The 18,029-nt window shown below is 36.7% G+C and overlaps 1 protein-coding gene across 2 annotated transcripts; it reads left to right on the top strand.

Moving 5' to 3' along the window:
* The first annotated feature begins 11,121 nt into the window (after positions 1-11,121).
* Positions 11,122-15,071, top strand: RPE (D-ribulose-5-phosphate-3-epimerase). 2 transcript variants are annotated; one of them, XM_090316144.1, is made up of 11 exons: positions 11,122-11,242; positions 11,325-11,562; positions 12,611-12,725; positions 12,854-12,994; positions 13,080-13,193; positions 13,684-13,762; positions 14,101-14,210; positions 14,322-14,378; positions 14,464-14,533; positions 14,622-14,734; positions 14,865-15,071. In XM_090316144.1, the coding sequence occupies exons 2-10, from the start codon at positions 11,447-11,449 to the stop codon at positions 14,669-14,671; spliced, it is 852 nt and encodes a 283-aa protein (XP_090172270.1). In that variant the 5' UTR covers positions 11,122-11,242; positions 11,325-11,446; the 3' UTR covers positions 14,672-14,734; positions 14,865-15,071. The 2 variants fall into 2 exon arrangements, with proteins under 2 accessions (XP_090172270.1, XP_090172269.1); XM_090316143.1 differs by having other exon boundaries at positions 11,127-11,245.
* Positions 15,072-18,029: the final 2,958 nt, after the last annotated feature.

The following is an 18,029-nucleotide window of genomic DNA, read 5'->3' as shown; positions in this document are numbered from 1 at the left end:
AACTGTCCAATCTGGTGCAATCAACATAGGAGCGGTCATTAATGCGTTCTTCAAAATCATGAATGTGTTGCAACAATTGTCATCAAAGTCAAATTTTCTATCGACCTCCATCAACGCACTCAGTGGTCGTGCTATCTTCGAAAAGTCCTTGACAAAATGTCTGTAAAATCCGGCATGTCCCAAGAAGCTCCGACAGCCTTTACACTTGTTGGAGGTGGGAGTTTTTCAATCGCTTCAATTTTTGCCTTGTCCACCTCCAACTCGTCCCTCAAGACCTTGTGACCCAGCATAATGCCCTCCTTCACCATGAAATGGCATTTCTCCCAATTAAGCACGAGGTTCGTGTCCTCACATCTTTTCAATATTTTCTCCAAGTTGTCAAGACAGACTTCGTATGTGTGCCCATATTTAGAGAATTTGTCCATGAATATTTCTACAGAGTCTTCGAGATATTCCGAAAAGATGGCCATCATACACCTTTGGAAAGTGCTCAGCACATTGCAGAGGCCGAACAACATACGGCGAAAAGCAAATGTTCCATACGGGCAGGTGAATGTGGTCTTTTCTTGATCTTCAGGAGCGATCATGATCTAGTTATAACCGGCATACCCATCCAAGAAACAATAGAAGTCATTTTAGCTGGACGATCCAGCATTTGGTCAATAAAAGTTAACGGAAAATGATCCTTCTTTGTTGCCGCATTCAATTTGTGGTAGTCCATGAAAATTCGCCATCCAATGATAGTTCTTTGCGGTATCAACTCGTTATTTGTATTAGGGACTACCGTCATCCCTCCTTTCTTCGGTACGCACTGCGCGGGGCTGACCCATGTGCTGTCTGCTATTGGATAGATGATGCCCCCGTCTAACCACTTGATTATCTCCTTCTTTACGACCTCCTTCATTGCAGGGTTGAGTCTGCACTGATGTCCGATCGATCCTTTATGATTCTCTTCGAGACGAATTCTATGCATACAGTATGCGGGGCTAATTCCTCGGATGTCTGCGAGTGTCCAGCCAATTGCTTTTACATATTTTCTAAGAATGCTCAGCAACGCATTTTCTTGGTTTTCATTAAGTGCTGAAGAAATGATTACTGGTAGCTTTTCGTTTTGCCCCAGAAACGCATACTTCAGGTGGTTAGGAAGGGTCTTTAGCTCTATTGTTGGTGGTTGTTCTAAGGACGGTTGCGTTGTCTTTCTTTCTTCATTCAATATCAGATTATCTTCTTGGGTTGCGATCATCTCATCTTCCTTGTTTGTTTTTCTGTGATCACATTGCATGCAACAATGGATACGATCGCATCCTCATCTTCGTTTTCATCTTCAGGCTTCTCTTCTTCATTCAAACTATGTTCATTATCGGATTCATTAAGGTCTTCTTCATCAGGATATTTCATGGCACGGATAATGTCAAACCTGAGCTTCTGTCCATTCACGCTTAAGGTGATCTCTCCTTTGTGCACATCGTTTGATAAAAATGGTCGTCCCAGGATGATGGGCACATTTTTGTCTTCTTCGTAGTCCAAGATGATGAAGTCTGCTAGCAATATAAATTTGTTGATTGTAACCAGCACGTCCTTCACCTTCTCCTCTAGATGCACCAGAGATCTATCTATTAATTGGAGAGTCATTGTCATGGGCGCGAGTTGCCCAACATTCAGCTGCTTGAAAATTGACAAAGGCATCAGGTTAATGTTGGCTCCAAAATCGCATAACGCTTATCCAATGTACAATCCTCCAATGGAGCAAGGTATAGTGAAACTCCCAGGGTCATGCATTTTCGGTGGGATTATAGATTTTGAGCTCTGCGTCAAAGCCACCGTGGCGAACTTACCAGTGCCTTTCTTTTTTTTCACCATATCCTTTAGAAACTTCGCATATGCGGGCATCTCCTCAATTGCTTCAGTGAATGAAATATTAATATGGAATTATTTTAACATATTCATGAAGTGTTGGTACTGTACCTCATATTTTTCTTCTTTCTGAGTCTCTGTAGGAATGGTGGCAACTGAATTCTTATGGTCCCCTATTCTTTTGGCTCCAAGGTGGACGCAATCTCAGGTTCCATCGCTTCCTTTCTTCTGTTTCATCTTGAATCACTGCAATATCTGGTTCCGGCACAATTGGAGTAGTCCGACTAGGCTCTTTCTTCTTCCCTGCCACAGTCTTTCCACTCCGTAACGTCACGACTTGACATTGCTCTTTACCCGTACCCCCTGGGTTGCGTGGGAGTTTCGTTGAACTCGATAGAGCCCCTTACGGTCGATTCTTGAGTTCGCACGCAATCTGGCCTATCTGTATTTCCAGGTTGCGGAGGGACATCGAATGATTTTGAAGCACAGTTTCGTTCTTTTCAACAAATTGCTTCAACAAACTTTCCAAAGAGGAAGATTGCGGCACCTGCAACTGCTGGCTTGATTACTCGTCTGACCGTTGGTTTGCAGGAAAAATCCGGGTGGCCCTTCTTTTTGTGCCACTAATTGGAAATTCTGCTGCTGATTTTTCCACGCAAAGTTGGGGCAGTTTCTCCACCCGGGGTTGTACGTGTTGAAAAACGGGTTGTTCTTCACAAAATAAATTGTGGGTTTTGTGGGCATTCCTCCATTGCGTGTCCTTCACTGCAAGTAGCACACTTTGCAGTCGTCTAGTTGATTGCGTTCACTTGCCCATTATGCATTGTTAGGCTGTTGATTGCGATTGTCTGTATCAAGTTCATCATCGCAGTCATCTGACTCTGAAGGGATGCGATAGCACCATTGTTCGCATCACTGTCCTTTATTCTCAATCTTTGATCGCTTTTTCTCCAGTCCTCGTGGTTTGTAGAAATGCGATCAAGAATGTTCTTAGCCTCATCATAAGTTTTATCTAGCAAACCTCCAGCGGCTGCCGCATTGGCAACAGTCTGCGAAGCAGGGTTTAATCCGTGATAAAAGATCTCCATCTGTAAGAAGTCTGATAATCTGTTGTGCGGGCAGTCTCTTACCAGCCTCTTAAACCTCACCCAAGCATCGCTGAGCGATTCGTCATTATCCTGTTCGAAATTGGTGATCAATTTTCTTCTTTTGGCATTCTCCGTTGGTGAGAAATATTTCTTCTGGCATTCTCCGTTCGAGAGAGTACACCTATTTTCGTGCCTGGTCACACAACAAAAATGGAAACAAAGTTAGTCGAACTTCCTTGGTGGAGATATTCGGGAACATAAAAGTGTTGTAGATTTCTATGAAGCTCCGAGGTGGGCATGCGAGTCTTCGCCATGCCTCCCTCCAAACTGTTCAGCAGTCTGAATCATATACAGCATCACCAGTTTCATTTCGAATCTCAATCCATCAAGAGCGGGCCTCATGATTCCTGGGGAGAAATCGTAGAGGTTGGGCGACGCATAATCCCGAATGGGCCTATTGCGGTCGTTCGCCAATAGAATGGGATTCGCCATGACATTGTTTTCATTTGGTGCTCCATTTCCAAGTTGTTCCGCCATGTTTTTCTCTAGTTATTGTTGTTGGCGGCTATCTCTCAGTCTTCGTCGGAATGTTCTTTCAATCTCTGGGTCGTATTGCGCCAGAAATTGAAAGCTGCAAAGAAATCAGAAAAATTATCATTAGCACACTGAATTGCTGAAGTCCCCAGCAACGGCACCAAAAACTTGATGCGTTATTTTATGCGGTGAAATAATGAAAGAAATTGCGATGATGGAAAATGCATTATGCAACAAGTTTTCTCTGCATAACCCAAGTATAAATCCTACTGAGTTTCCTGGTAAGTCCAGGGTCGAACTCAGGGACTAAGGAAAATAGTATGCGGCAATAATTTTTAGATTACTTTGCGGTGACAAATAAATTAATGATTTGGTTGGTTTATTGTTTGAAGTATAAAAAGTATGTGGCAGATTTGAGATAAGAATGATAATGCAACAGATACATTGAGTATGCGGCAGAACGGGTTGAGAAGGTTTTTAGCTAGCATTTCCAGAGAATGCATCAAACTATGCGATCATGCTACACTCATGCGACAACAAATCATTTTCCAATGCAGATGCGGTAGCTCCTAATTTTAGGACGCATGCGATGAATGCAATAATGTCTATAGAGCTTATTCCTAAATCACTACTTCTTGCCTATGTGATGATGCAAGATGCACATAAGGACAAGGTGACCACATTTAATCATAACCTATCTCTAGGATGCATGCGATGCGTTAATAACAAACAAGGCTTATTTCTAAGCTTCTATCTCTTGATTATGTGTTTCTAATCTGACTCTGTCGAGCCTAGATTCTAACATGACTTTTCCAAGCCTAGATTATATCCTTAGACTACCCTCCCGAGTATCTCTAATGGATGAATGACACATACATAATACAAGATAATCGCATAGAATGAAGATTCCCCGTTGTGCTAGCTAAGTGCTTCTCAACCCATTCGACAGATTTAGCTACTCATGCGTAACATACAGAGAGTGAACATATATAAAGATGTAGATTCCATTTCTATAAATCAGTTTAGAGTACAAAATGACAATGGAAGATAAGGATAGAGAGCCTGGTAGCAAGTCCTTTCTTCCCAAGGCTTTTACACTGTTAATTCTATTATGCTCAAAAGATGTTCCTGCTTCCGCAGGAGTTGGCCTTCTCTCTGATCTTGACACTTCTGGCACTCTTCCAAGTTCACCGAAACGATCTCTCAGTATAATCTCCCTTCACTCGCTTCCGCCCTTGAAGTAAAGAAAACTAGAACAAGGCTACTTCTATCTAAAGGGAAAAATTATCTAACTATTGAACTCCTTCATTGAATATGGCCTCTGGTATTTATAGAGCTTTGGGGCGAAAGGCTTCTTCTCTCTTATGATTGCACTGATGGGATGACATTAATTCTCAAGCATCGAATATTTGTCATCGAAAAGTTGAGTGTACTTGCTACAGTAGGTCATTAATGACTTGTCAACTTAATTCAGAATCGACCATCATTAGCTTTTTGTCCCATCGTGATTTATTATGCTTTTTCACTCAGATGCGCCCACCAAGATGCGCCGGCTCTATGCGGCAACCTTCTTGAGCAGATATTCATGAGCGTAAATGATCGCATAACCTTGCATTAACGCAATCTCTTAATGCGCAGATATAGCCTTGCATTAACGCAATCTCTTAATGCGTAGATATAACCTTACGTTAACGCAATCTCTTGATGCACTCGTATAGCCTTGTGTTAATGTAATCTCTTGGATCGCATTTTCCGCCTTGCATTAACGCATATTCTGCACAAAATTACATAAGTTAACTGTTTTAATGTGATTGACGCATGCGACCGCAATGTTGTGAACTTAATGCTTTTGGACGCAATATTGTATATTTTTATCAACGCAATCCTGCATTGTTTTATAACTTTACGCTGTAATAACATGCATTTATGCCCGTTATCAAACTCCTGCCTCTGAGGGCGGTCCTTTGATTTGCATGGGTGAGAGTGGCTAGATTGCCGACTCAACAAGCCTACCATTTTGGGGATTCATCTGATTGGGGAGCTGGGAACTCAACTATACAAGATAGAATTCACTTCTTCCCCAAGGCATGGGTAAGTAGATAAATTGCTCTTTTAAGGGCTGATTTCGGGGTTACAACAATGTGGTGCCACATCTTCTCTTAGCCCGATAAAAGTTTAGTCATAATGGGACTATGATCTATTGTTCATTAGAGGAATCAATGGTACTTAAGTAGCTAGATGTAACTACAGGTGCAAAACGGTAATTTGGCTCAACTGCACTTATGAGCGATTTGTGAAGGGTCACCGTATTGTTGATTGGTTATATCCAATGGACACAGAAATATATCTATAGTGCGAAGAGTGTGAAGGAAATCAAGCATGAGAATTTCCATGAACAGCGTAAGGATCGTTCCAAATTCCATTCGAATTGAAAATAAAAAATTACAATACAACAACGGAAACTAACAGGTCATGCACAACACAAAATTACAGCATGCTAAAACGATAGAATCAAGGGATAGAGTATGCGTACCTTTGAAGAACCATTCTTCAAACTCCCTCGATCAATCTCCAATGTGTTCAACACAGCCCTCGAACGCAACGGTCAAAACACAGTACAAACACCATGAACACAACGAACGACAGCCTCCATTAGGTGCAAAACAGTAATTTGGCCCAACGAACGACAGTCACACTCGATTCATGAAGTGAGTGAGGACACAACCACAATGGTTACCTTGGTATTCTCAGTGTGAGAATCCAGAAGTTGTAGGCTCTGTATGATCTTGGCTTGAGGAAGAGACTGGAGGACAACAATCGTATAGACGATCGAACAAGTGGGAGATAACACAATCTATTGTATAGATGATGTGCTCGATCATATAGTAGATGACAACCTATCATATAGACAAAGCCATGCGATCATTTAGCTACAATCAGTTGAATGACTATCATATAGTCAAAGCTCTACGATCGTCTAGTCTCTGCACAACTATCGCTTAGTGAAACACTTTCACTTGATAGCTTAATTTGTGAGTAACTTTCCAAATGAGGCAACTTTTTAAATTTTAGGAAAATATTTTTCCTTTTATCTCACAGATACCATAAAACCACCAATAACCTCCCACTTAATTGGTTATTAGAGAAAAAGAATTAATTATCACATAATTAATTTATTATAAATAAATATGATAACCAACTTACCATATTATATTTATAACCTATAGTTTTAATATTTCTTCTCATGAAACATACAAACCATAGTTCTTTTTCTATTTTATGGTATATTTACATTAACTTCTCCACTTGATGTATCTCATACATCACACCAATTATATCATATATAATTGAATTTTCTCTTATTAATTTTAACACTTCAAATCAACACCAAGAACTGATTCTCAACTTGAATCCATTGAGCTACCAAGGGGACCTTATGGACCTATAACTTGAAGCTTCAACGGTACATGAATAGCTGACTAAACTCTTTAGTCATGAGATCCACCATCCGTTAACTGTCGGACACTCCACTAAAGACCGACAGCTGTACTCTTCTCACTACAAATATATTTCTATATCCATATCAACCAATCAACAGTGTGATAACCCTTCACAGATCGCTCGTAAGTATAGCTGCCAATTTATCATTTTGCCGCCATAGTTACATTTAATTCTTAAGTACCACCGATTCCTTTAATGAATAATAAGTCATAGTCCTACTATGACTGGGTCCTTTCTTCCAAAGAGAGGATGTGGCCACTATGTTCAAGACTCGGAATCAGCTCTTAAGGGAGCAATCTATCTACATACCCCTGCTTCGGGGAAGGAGTGAATTCCGTCTTATGTAACTGAGTTCCCAACTCCCCAATCAGACAAATCCCCGAAAAGGTAGGCTTTTTGAGTTGGCAATCTGGTCACTCTCGCCTATACTAATCAAAGATCCGTCCTCATAGGCAGGAGTTCCCAAAACACTCAGGATTAAGATCATGTCACCTATGGTCGTTTAAGTGAGATATAAGTCTCAAGTATCAACAACGTTATATAAAGAGACTAATCATCTCGTGGTCCGGAAGAGACTAATCATCTCGTGATTCGGTCTTATACAAACTCTTTGTATAGGACATTCTCGCTCGTATATCTCCACATGAATGGTCAGGATCAAACCATCTGTAGTAGTTTACAATACTTGTAAACCTCTACAAAGTGGGTCATATCTATAGTGTCATCAGGATAAGGTATCTCTCCTTAATACGTATATTATAGACCTTTTAAGTTATTACTTAAGGCATGATCCACTTGTATATCTCATATACATATTTAAGTTTACATACATAACCACGGATCCTTGAGCAAATACAAATAAAATAACACTTTTTTATTAATAACAATGTGTACAAAATTTACAAGCTACGAGACTCGGTGGAGAATTAGGACATCAATCCCAATAGAGTGCAGCTGTTGGTCTTTAGTGGAGTGCCTGATAGTTAACGGATGGTGGATAATGTGATTAAAGAGTTTAGTCAATTATTCACATACTGTTGGAGCTTCAAGCTACAGGTTCATAAGGTCCCCTTGGTAACTTAATGGATTTGAGTTGAGAATTAGTTTTTGGATTAGTTTGAAATGTTCAAATTAACAAGAGGAAATTTTATTATATATGATATAATTGATATAATGTATTTGATATATTATTGTTTGATTAGAGGAACTAGTATTTGAATATAATTCAAATATAAATTCTATGAATAAGATTCATAGTTATTAAATTTAATATAAATATGATTTATATTAAATATCATAAAAGAGAAAAAGAACTATGGTTTATATATTGTATATGATACAATATTAAAACTATTGGTTATAAATGTAATATGATAAGTTGGTTATTGTATTTATTTATAATTTGTTAATTATTTGATAATTAAATTTCTTTTTCTCCATTGGGTAGTTATGCGGTTTGATGGCTAAGTGGGATAAAATAAAAACAGTTTTCTAATGTTTCCATGAGACACAATTAGCAATCGAGTAAAAAGAGTTTTACTGCATGATAGTTTTAGAGAGCCTAAACGACCGAGTATCGAGTCTATGCAATAGACCTCATCTTCTACACGACAGTGTTATCGTTTACTCAATCGTTCTCCTCCTTCACTCTAATCCTTCCCTCAAACCAAAATAAGCTAAAGCCCACAACTCTTGGTTCGCACACCGAGAATACCAGGGTAATCTTGTGGTTGTGTTCGGTTGTTCGAGGACTGAGTTTCTATTTGTTGGTGTTCGAGGGAGTTTGAGTTGCTCGTTGCGTTCGTGACTGATCGAGGGATATTCTTGAAGAAGTGTTCTTCAAATGTATTGTCTCTCATCCTTTGTATTTATTTCTTAAAGCATGTTGTAATTTATGATTCAATGTATAATTTGTTTAGTATGACTGTAAATGTATGTGTTCTTTCACAATGGTGTTTGAACGATCCGCTTCCGCTCATAAGTCCTCTTTAATTAGAGTTCCTTTAGATCTATGGGCTATCGGGCTGTCTTGTTAATATTTCTTCTTGGGGCAAGAATGATGGGCTAGATCCATCACTATTCTGCAGGTAACTAATCCAAGAAAGGTAAGGGAATTATATAGGCTGCTGATGCTAGGGTAATGTGGTTATTACCCTATAAAAGGGATGCTTATCCCTCGTGAAAAGGCAGAGTGAAGGTGAGAAGGAAATCTAAAATTACAGTGTGAAGGCTGAAGGCATTCGTAAGCTAGGGTTTCGGCTAAGGGGGTTTCTTATCCTCCTTTTTTGTGATTCTCTATCAAATTCATACATGTATTTGCTTTGATTCAACTGTGTATACCTATAATTTGTTCATCTAATCAGTAAAGAAGTTATCATCTACCTTAAAGAATGGATGTAGATCTCTTCTTGAGATTGGATCACTATAAATTTCGCTATGTCATTCTTCCTCTACTTCTCATTTACTCTTGTTTATAGCTGTTATTTGTTCTTGCTTTATAGAGTTCCTTGATTTTAGTTTAATAAATTGCAAGGTGAGAATCAAACTCACAACTTATGAGATGATGATTGATACATTATTCACTAAACTATGCTTGAATCGATGCCTTTTACGTCAAAATGAATATATTTCAATTGGCATAATATTTGTATGATCAACTTTGAAGTCAAAAGTTCGATTCTCCCACCCTACATATTTTAAAAAATAATAATAATAAATAAATAATGCTCTTTACTAATTCAATATTTAATAGACTCTTATCCCATTTTTCACGACGGTAGATGATTGTTTTCCCTCCAACCAATTATAGTTCAATATATGTTCTATTAAAAAAAAATACTAAAGATGGTTTAAATATTATTTTGACGACTAAACATTCAATTTTGGTTTATTTTAGGTTGTTTACTTTAAAAAATATCTACTTTGGTTTGTCTAAATTTACCTTGTGTGCATTTTAGTTTTGTAAAAATTAAATAATAAAAATGTTATTGAGGTTTATTCAGTAAAAATGTTATTAAATAAGTAAATTACACCTTTTAACCCTAAATTCAATAAACTAAGAACTCTTGGCTATAGTTGAACACTTGAATTTGAGACATAAAAGTGGATCAAGTTTGAGTAATAGCCAAAACTATATATAATATAGGGATAAGACTAGTACTTAACCTTTACAAGCAAACGATGTGATCCTAAATACTATATATAATATAGGGATAAGACTAGTACTTAACCTTTACAAGCAAACGATGTGATCCTAAATCGTTCATGTGGAGACATACCAAAATAATCACTTTGATAACCGAGGTAACTCGATCTTAATCCTGAGTTAATTATGAATTTCTATCTATTCGAGATTATCTTTTAATCCACATGGGTGAGAGTGACCTAAATTAGTGGATTATTTAGTGTCAAATTAACATGCAATTGGATTTGCATGAGTTTCTTCTATAAATAGAAGAAAAATTAGTTGAAAATTCTTCATGCAATTTTGCATATTTAAAGAAGAATTTGTTCTTAACTTTCACGTACCAAAAACCTATCAACTCTTTCAAATTTCCTTAAATTTCTTCACAAATTGGATTACATAACTCGTTCTAAGGCCGGGAAGACTCTAGCGGTGGTCCACGAAGCGTTCATGATTTGAATTATAATGAGGATTGCATCAATTTTGAGTTTCTACAAAAGTTGTAATCTCAAATCCTAGTTTCCTATTATGAACATACATGTTTGATCCTCAAAATTAATGTATTTAGAATGCGTAAGATCATAATGATTTTCGCATGTACGTTGTTGACACTCTCAAATTCATTTTGTTCTCAACACTTTCAAAAATGGTAATTTTAGTCTTGTTTGCAAAATTTTAACCCATATTTGTATATAGTAAAGTATTTAAACGTAAAGATACGACCATGTTTCCATAAATACAAGTGTAATGTTATGCTAAAATCTTATTGAAAAAATGAGATATAAAAAGAGAATAAAAGGATCATAATAGTCATTATATTTATTATTATCTCAAATATAAAGGCCTAATAATTGAGGCTTTAGAAATACTGAAGTTGAAACAGAGTAAACTTAAAAATATAGAATAAATGAATAAATAAAAAACAAAACCACAAAGAAGAGTATTGAAATTAAAATTGTTGAAGAAAGAAGTCAAAATCTAAAATTAATTGTCAAAAAGAAAACATTTGAATGTCTCTCTCTCTCATGTCAGCAAGATAGAAGAAGGCCAACCATTGCCGATAAGCAATCCCTGAATTCTGGTGGTACGCCCACCATCCTCATCCACTCATTTCTCATACCCTTTTTCTAATTAATTGCTTTTCTTTCAATTCCCTTGTTTAGATTTGGTAGTCTTTACCATTATTCATGGTGGAGGGAACGAAAAGGGAAGAACAAATCATCATTCTTCGAATCCTTACCTAACCTTTGAAACCCAGAAAAGGGTTCTTCAGTGGAAGTCCAAAATGGCTGTTGCTTCTTTATGTCAATCCACTATGCAATCCAAGGTCAGTGGGTTTATCGGAGGTCTCACTTTTCAGAAACCACCTCTCTCTCAGCCTCCATCTCTTACCTTTTCCAGGTAATTTGATTCATGGGGTTCCCTTTTTCTTGTTTCTCTGTTTGATTTCTTTAAGCTTTCTTAGATTTCCATGGCTATCAATTTCTCAACCTTTGTAAATCCTTGACTGTAAATGAACTAGGAATTGTGTTTTTTACATTGCCCTGAAATTGGGATTCACTAAGTAATTTTAGTTTGTATATGGCATAGCAATTGAGAGGTAGCTTTGACTTCCCCGTTGTCTTCTGATTCACGATCATGGTAGGAGGTGATAGCTTAGCTCTGTCTCTTTGAAATTTTTAGATTGAACTAATGAGCTTTAGGGATTCGTATATTTTTCTTTATTATCCACTTGATTTGAATATTTTGCAATAGCTTACTTCCGTCTATGTAATAAGTCCCCTCTCTTTACATTGGAATAGAGTAGATTTTGTGACACCGATTGCGGTTTTTTGGTTCCACTTTCAACTCGGCTACATAAAGCATTGCTGAGTGTCTTCCACTTTATACTTCTATTTTCTTATGTCTTCCATTTTGTCGGAGGGCGGAGGAAGACCTAGATTATCTGCTCTAGAGTTGTGAGTTTGCGAGGTCGATATGGAACTGCTTTCTCCATTAGTTTGGTTCATGTTGGCTCCTTAAAGGAATGTTAGTGGTTCGATCAAGGAGTTCCTCCTCCATTCGGTTTTTAGGGAGAAAGTTTGCTTTATTTGGGAAGCAGGGGTGTGCGCCATTCTGTGGGTTTTATGGGGAGAGAGAAGTGACAAAGGGTTTAGAGGGTTGGAGAGGGTCCCTAGTGATGTTTGGTCTTTGGTGAAGTTTTATGTCCCTTTGGGCTTCAATTTTGAAGACCTTTTGTAACTATTCTTTAGGCAATATTCTAGTTAGTTGGACTCGTTTCTTTGAGGGGGGTTTTGTGGGCTTAGTTTTTTGTTTGCCCCTGTATTCTTTCATTTATTCTTAATGAAAGTTGTGATTTCTATTTTAAAAAAAGGATGGACTGGAGAAAGGGATTATATTTATGAAGAACTATTTGGTATCCAATGTGCTTCTGTTTCTAATTTTCTAGGAGGAGGTTCAGAAATGTGGTGAAAGCTTCAGCTCGGGTTGATAAATACTCAAAATCTGATATCATCGTCTCTCCCTCAATCCTCTCTGCTAACTTTGCAAAATTGGGAGAGCAGGTTCTCTTTAGTGCTCTGATCTCTCCATTGTTTTAGTTTGTTTTGTTGTGCATTTCCAAGTAATTAATCAAATTGCTTTGGAGGTTTATGCAGATGGTTTTTTAGTTTGACATTCTCTTCTTTTGTAGGTCAAAGCAGTGGAACTGGCTGGTTGTGATTGGATTCATGTTGATGTAATGGATGGCCGTTTTGTTCCAAATATCACAATTGGACCTCTTGTCGTTGATGCTCTACGACCCGTGACAGATCTTCCTTTAGATGTGCATTTGGTATGCTTCTTTCTCAGTTTGATTCTCTTTAGTGTTAGCAGTGATTCTCTAGTACTTCTGTTAACATAAACTCAAAGCATTATAGATGATTGTGGAGCCTGAGCAGCGTGTGCCAGACTTTATAAAGGCTGGTGCTGATATTGTGAGTGTTCATTGTGAGCAATCTTCCACAATCCATCTGCACCGCACCGTTAATCAAGTAAGATTTCCTCTGCTGTGGTGTACAGAATTAGGTTCATGTTTTCAATCCTAATAAGATAAATTTCTTAATGAAGAAAAAACTCCAAAATCCAACACGTTCTTTAGCATATTGCTTAAGTAAGATTTCCTTCGTGATGCAAAACAGAATTAGCTGTGCATGTTTTCAGTTTTTGGTTTTCTTCTTTTTCTTTCTTTCTTTTTTTTTTTTAAAAAAAAATTAATAAGACAAAACTCAAGAATCAACTAGCTCTTTGGTAAAACAAAAGGCAAAAGTGTTCCCACTGTTCTTATTTTCTGAAACGTTGTGGATTGAACTGCTTTTATAGATGTTCATAGCTGTTTTCTTGATTCCCTTTGGCTTCATTCTAGAAAGGATTGCTTGCTGACTTGCCAATGAAAATGACTTTCTTGTTGGACGGAATTCATGCGTTTTAAGGAAAGATCATATATCTATATTCATAATGGACATTCCTTCAAATATGATTCAGATAAAAAGTCTTGGAGCTAAAGCTGGAGTGGTTCTAAATCCTGCTACTTCACTCAGCACAATTGAATATGTCCTTGACGGTGACTCCCTCTCTCTCCCCTTATATAATTGCTGAAATGTTCCACTGTGAGGATTATTAAAAAGAGTTGGAATCTTTGGGAATGATATTATGTGTTGGGGGTTTGGAGGTTCTGTGGTTTTATCTAAAAGGAATTTGACATAAATTTAGCATAGAAAAATGGTCAAGAAACTGCGGTTGATTGGATTAGAGAATAAGACCTGATATTTTTTTAAGCCATTTGGAGGTTAAGAGTGGATATCATTAATCATACCAAAAAAGGAGATGATAGGAAAATATGCATTGGTAATTGTATAAACAAAATGAGAGGAATTAACAATGCCCTTTGCTTGTTTACAGTGGTTGATTTGGTCTTAATTATGTCGGTAAATCCTGGTTTTGGTGGGCAAAGCTTTATTGAGAGTCAAGTAAAGAAAATCTCAGATTTAAGAAGATTATGTGCTGAAAAGGTACAATTTTTCTTGTTGCTAGCTTTTTCCATGACTTTTTCCTGATGCACTTATCTTTCCCAGCATTTCTAGGATTACAAACCCATTGGCATTTCATTTACTTTGTTGCAGGGAGTGAACCCATGGATCGAAGTGGACGGTGGAGTCGGTCCAGCCAACGCATACAAGGTGCATACAATAATATTTCCCCAAACACCAACTTTTTTTAACATGAATTTCTGAAGCAAGGTTTCCATCGCCACCATGATTGCAGGTCATTGAGGCTGGAGCCAATGCTTTAGTTGCCGGTTCTGCTGTTTTTGGAGCTAAAGATTATGCTGAGGGTATGATCCATACAGTTCCTTCCACTCTTACCTCTCACAAATGTTTAGAACATTCTAACTAAATTATCCCAAAATGATTCTTGAACAGCCATAAAAGGAATCAAAACAAGCAAAAGGCCAGAGGCAGTTCCAGTATGAAAGTGACTTGTACAAGAGCAGACTTGTTTCGGTTGATAGTATTATTGTGTTATTCAATGCCATGTAAGTTGTCTCTTGCGCAACGTCTTTATTGTTTCGATTGATAGAGAACAGCTACGAGTCTGTACAATCTTTGACATCTCCTACTACATTGCCACCCGATCTTACCACTTCTTTCTTCTTCTAAATGCAGAGAGAATCTCCAACTGCATAGGTAGCAGAACATTGTGTTCTTCAAGCTCTTATGTCAGTAATGGTTGCTACCTTCACAGTTTTATTCCTTGTGAAAAGAAGCCTGTAGATTGCCACTTGAAGATTTGTTATGTACTATAACATCTCAGTACAAATTGATTCTAAATTCAATAATATGAACTTGGGAGCAATAATATTCTACTTTCCATATTGATTGTCCAATAAAAGCTTCTTAGGATATTTTTAAAACATATTCTAAGAATAAAGAAAATACAAAGTTAATTTACGTCTGTTGTTTTAAGGAAAATTTCTATGTGATTATGAACTTGAAATGTACTCTCTAAATTTTGAGCACTTATTTTGTCTCTAAATCTTGTGGACAATTGAACGAAATAGGATGGAAGATATGCTGTGTTTCGCCTGACTCTAACAAGTGCACCTTAGCCCTATTCGCCCGATTCACCTTCTCCGGGAACAACTTTTTATTCTGATAGATAAAACTAACATATAGCGGAAGAAATCATAATCAATAAGCATTACAATTACACTTAAGTTGAGTTTATAAAGTATGCTAAAACATTTTTCTTTTTTTCTTTTTTCTTTTTTTTTTTTTTTTTTTTTTTTTGTAGAAAAGAGGGTTTCATGTTTGAATACCTTTGATAAACAGCGGAAAATCTTCTTCTCCTCTGTGAATTGAGCCTCCAATTTGATTGTAACCACCACAATGATCTTCTCTACTAATCTTCAACTTGGATTGAGAGGTGAAATCTCAAGTCGAGCTCAATTATGGGTTAGGAAGGAAGAAGGTTTTGTTTGTTAGAGCAAACTGAAATTTAGAATTTCATATGTATGAACCCCCACAATCTGAAATTTTGAAGTTTTTAAACAACAAATTCATTCAAGCACTTTATTCATCAGCTTGATGATAGTGGACTTAGGTGTTAATTAGGGGTTAATCCACCTCAAACTTGAAAATGTTGGAAAATTCCATTTTTCCAATTTTTTTATTTAATTTTCACTAAAATTAAATTCAAAACTGATTTTGAATTTTCAAAATTGAAATTATTTTGTTTAAATAACTAGTAATTAAACAAGTTTAATTAATTAATTAATTAATAGTTTAATATCAAATATTAAATTAATTAAATACCTAATTTATACATGAATCTTTTCATGTAAATTAATATTTAAATAAATATTTAAATATTTTAAACTCTCCAATTTTGTTTAATTTCAACAAAATTAAACATTTTAATTATATCGAATATAATTAATCAAACCTTAAATTGAATTTGAACACTTCAAATTCAAAATCCTATTTTGAATTTGAACAATTTAAATCTACTCAATTCATTATTCCAAGATATATTTTACGAGCTAGTAGAGGATCCTTATGGACCTACAGATCATGAGCTCCAACAATTTGAGATTAATTGGCTAAACTCTTTAGACTGAATTTAATCAATGTTCGTGAACTACCGAGACACACCACTTAGCTCCATAGTTGTACTCTATAGATATATTTCTGTCTATTTTAACCATAATCAGTAAGTCAATCATTCACAAGTCGTTCATATTTACAACTAGGTCAAAATAACCGTTTTACCCCCGTAAATATATCTTGTTCCTTAAGCTCCCATTGACCCTCTATTGAACAATTTGGTTTATAGTCCAACTTATAAATCATGTCCCTCTCGATCATGAGAGGATGGGACCCCATTGTTCAAGAATAGGAATCAGTGCTTAAGAGAACAACCTATTTGCTAACCCTATGTCGGGTAGGAGCGAATTCTATCTTGCAAAACTATATCCCCGGGTATCTATCCGGTATTATCCCCAAAATGGGAGGCTTATTGAGTAGTGTTGTTGGACTACTCTCACCTATGCATATCAAAGGATAATCTTGAATAAATAGGAGTTCATGGTTAGCTCAGGCATAAGATCGAGTTACCCTAGGTCAGTGAGTTTGAAATAGTAAGTTTTGATAGTAAACAATCATTCTAAAGAAAAATGTCTATTTTGAGGTCCGGTCTTATGCAATCTCATTGCATAGGATATGTTGGGCCTGCTTCTATGAATTAATGAGAATTTTAGCCAAAATGATGAAATAAATGTGAGGCCTTTTGCTGATCCAAACCGAGAGCCCAGTTATTTTGCCCCAAGAACTTTTGGTTGGTAGAAAACTTGGCTATTATGTGCCCACGATTTTTCCAGCTGATGCCTTACACGTGGTCTGTCCCACTGCTCTTTGTCTGATGGAAAAATGAAAGAATGACTTTCTTTCTGATGGGTGATTAATGCAAAATTAATTTTTCTTTCTTTCTCTTGCTCTCTGATTCTCTCGTTCTCTGCCTTCTGTGTTCTTTTACTTTCTTCTAACCTTAATGCCTTCTTGTTTGATCTGTGCGACTGCTTTGAGTATACGATGGAGGAGTCTTGCAATCGTGTAGACGATGGCAGAAGGAAAAGGTAAATAATCAGACGTTCTTGTAGACGATATGAAGAAAATGGTAAACGATCATACAATCTTGTAGACGATGAGAAGAAAGGGAAGAAAATGCTCAGCAATATACGTGGTTCGGCTACTAAAGCCTACGTCCATGGGAAGGAGAGAGTTTTATTGAAGCTAAGTCACAAATTCTCTTTCTTTTACAGATCTTTCAAGTTCTTCTTGAAGCTATATATGTTGTTGTATCTAAAATTTGTAAATGATGAGTATTTATAATAATTTCTTATACAAGTAGTTACAATAACTAACTGTAAAAGTTAAAGAAATGTGAAATAGTTCTTGAATGTTGAATGTATGAGCTTATAATCTTCAAATCTTCACCTTAAGCTCAACATGCAACCACTTCTCCTTCTGGATTTAACATGTCTTCACCCTTTTTTAGGAAACAGAAACCCGATCTGACCAAGACAATTAGCAAGCTTGAGTTTACTCACAGGTTTGGTAAGCATGTCGGTTGCGTTCTCGGTGGTATGAACTTTTAGCACCTCGACTTCTCCTTTCTCTATTCTGTCTCTAACAAAGTGATGCTTGATATCTATATGTTTGGTCCTTAAATGATACTGAGGTTTTTGGAAAGGTGAATGGCACTTTGGTTATCATAGTAGATTTTAACTACTGTTTGATTAATACCAAAGTTCTTCATCAATCCTTTTAACC

The sequence above is a fragment of the Benincasa hispida genome, chromosome 8 (assembly GCF_027475165.1).
Source record: "Benincasa hispida cultivar pf3 chromosome 8, pf3_genome.v1.1, whole genome shotgun sequence".
In the NCBI taxonomy this organism is placed as follows: Eukaryota; Viridiplantae; Streptophyta; class Magnoliopsida; order Cucurbitales; family Cucurbitaceae; genus Benincasa; species Benincasa hispida.
The sequence above is the reverse complement of the archived record's forward strand: the minus strand, read 5'-3'. Positions and strand labels throughout refer to the sequence as shown.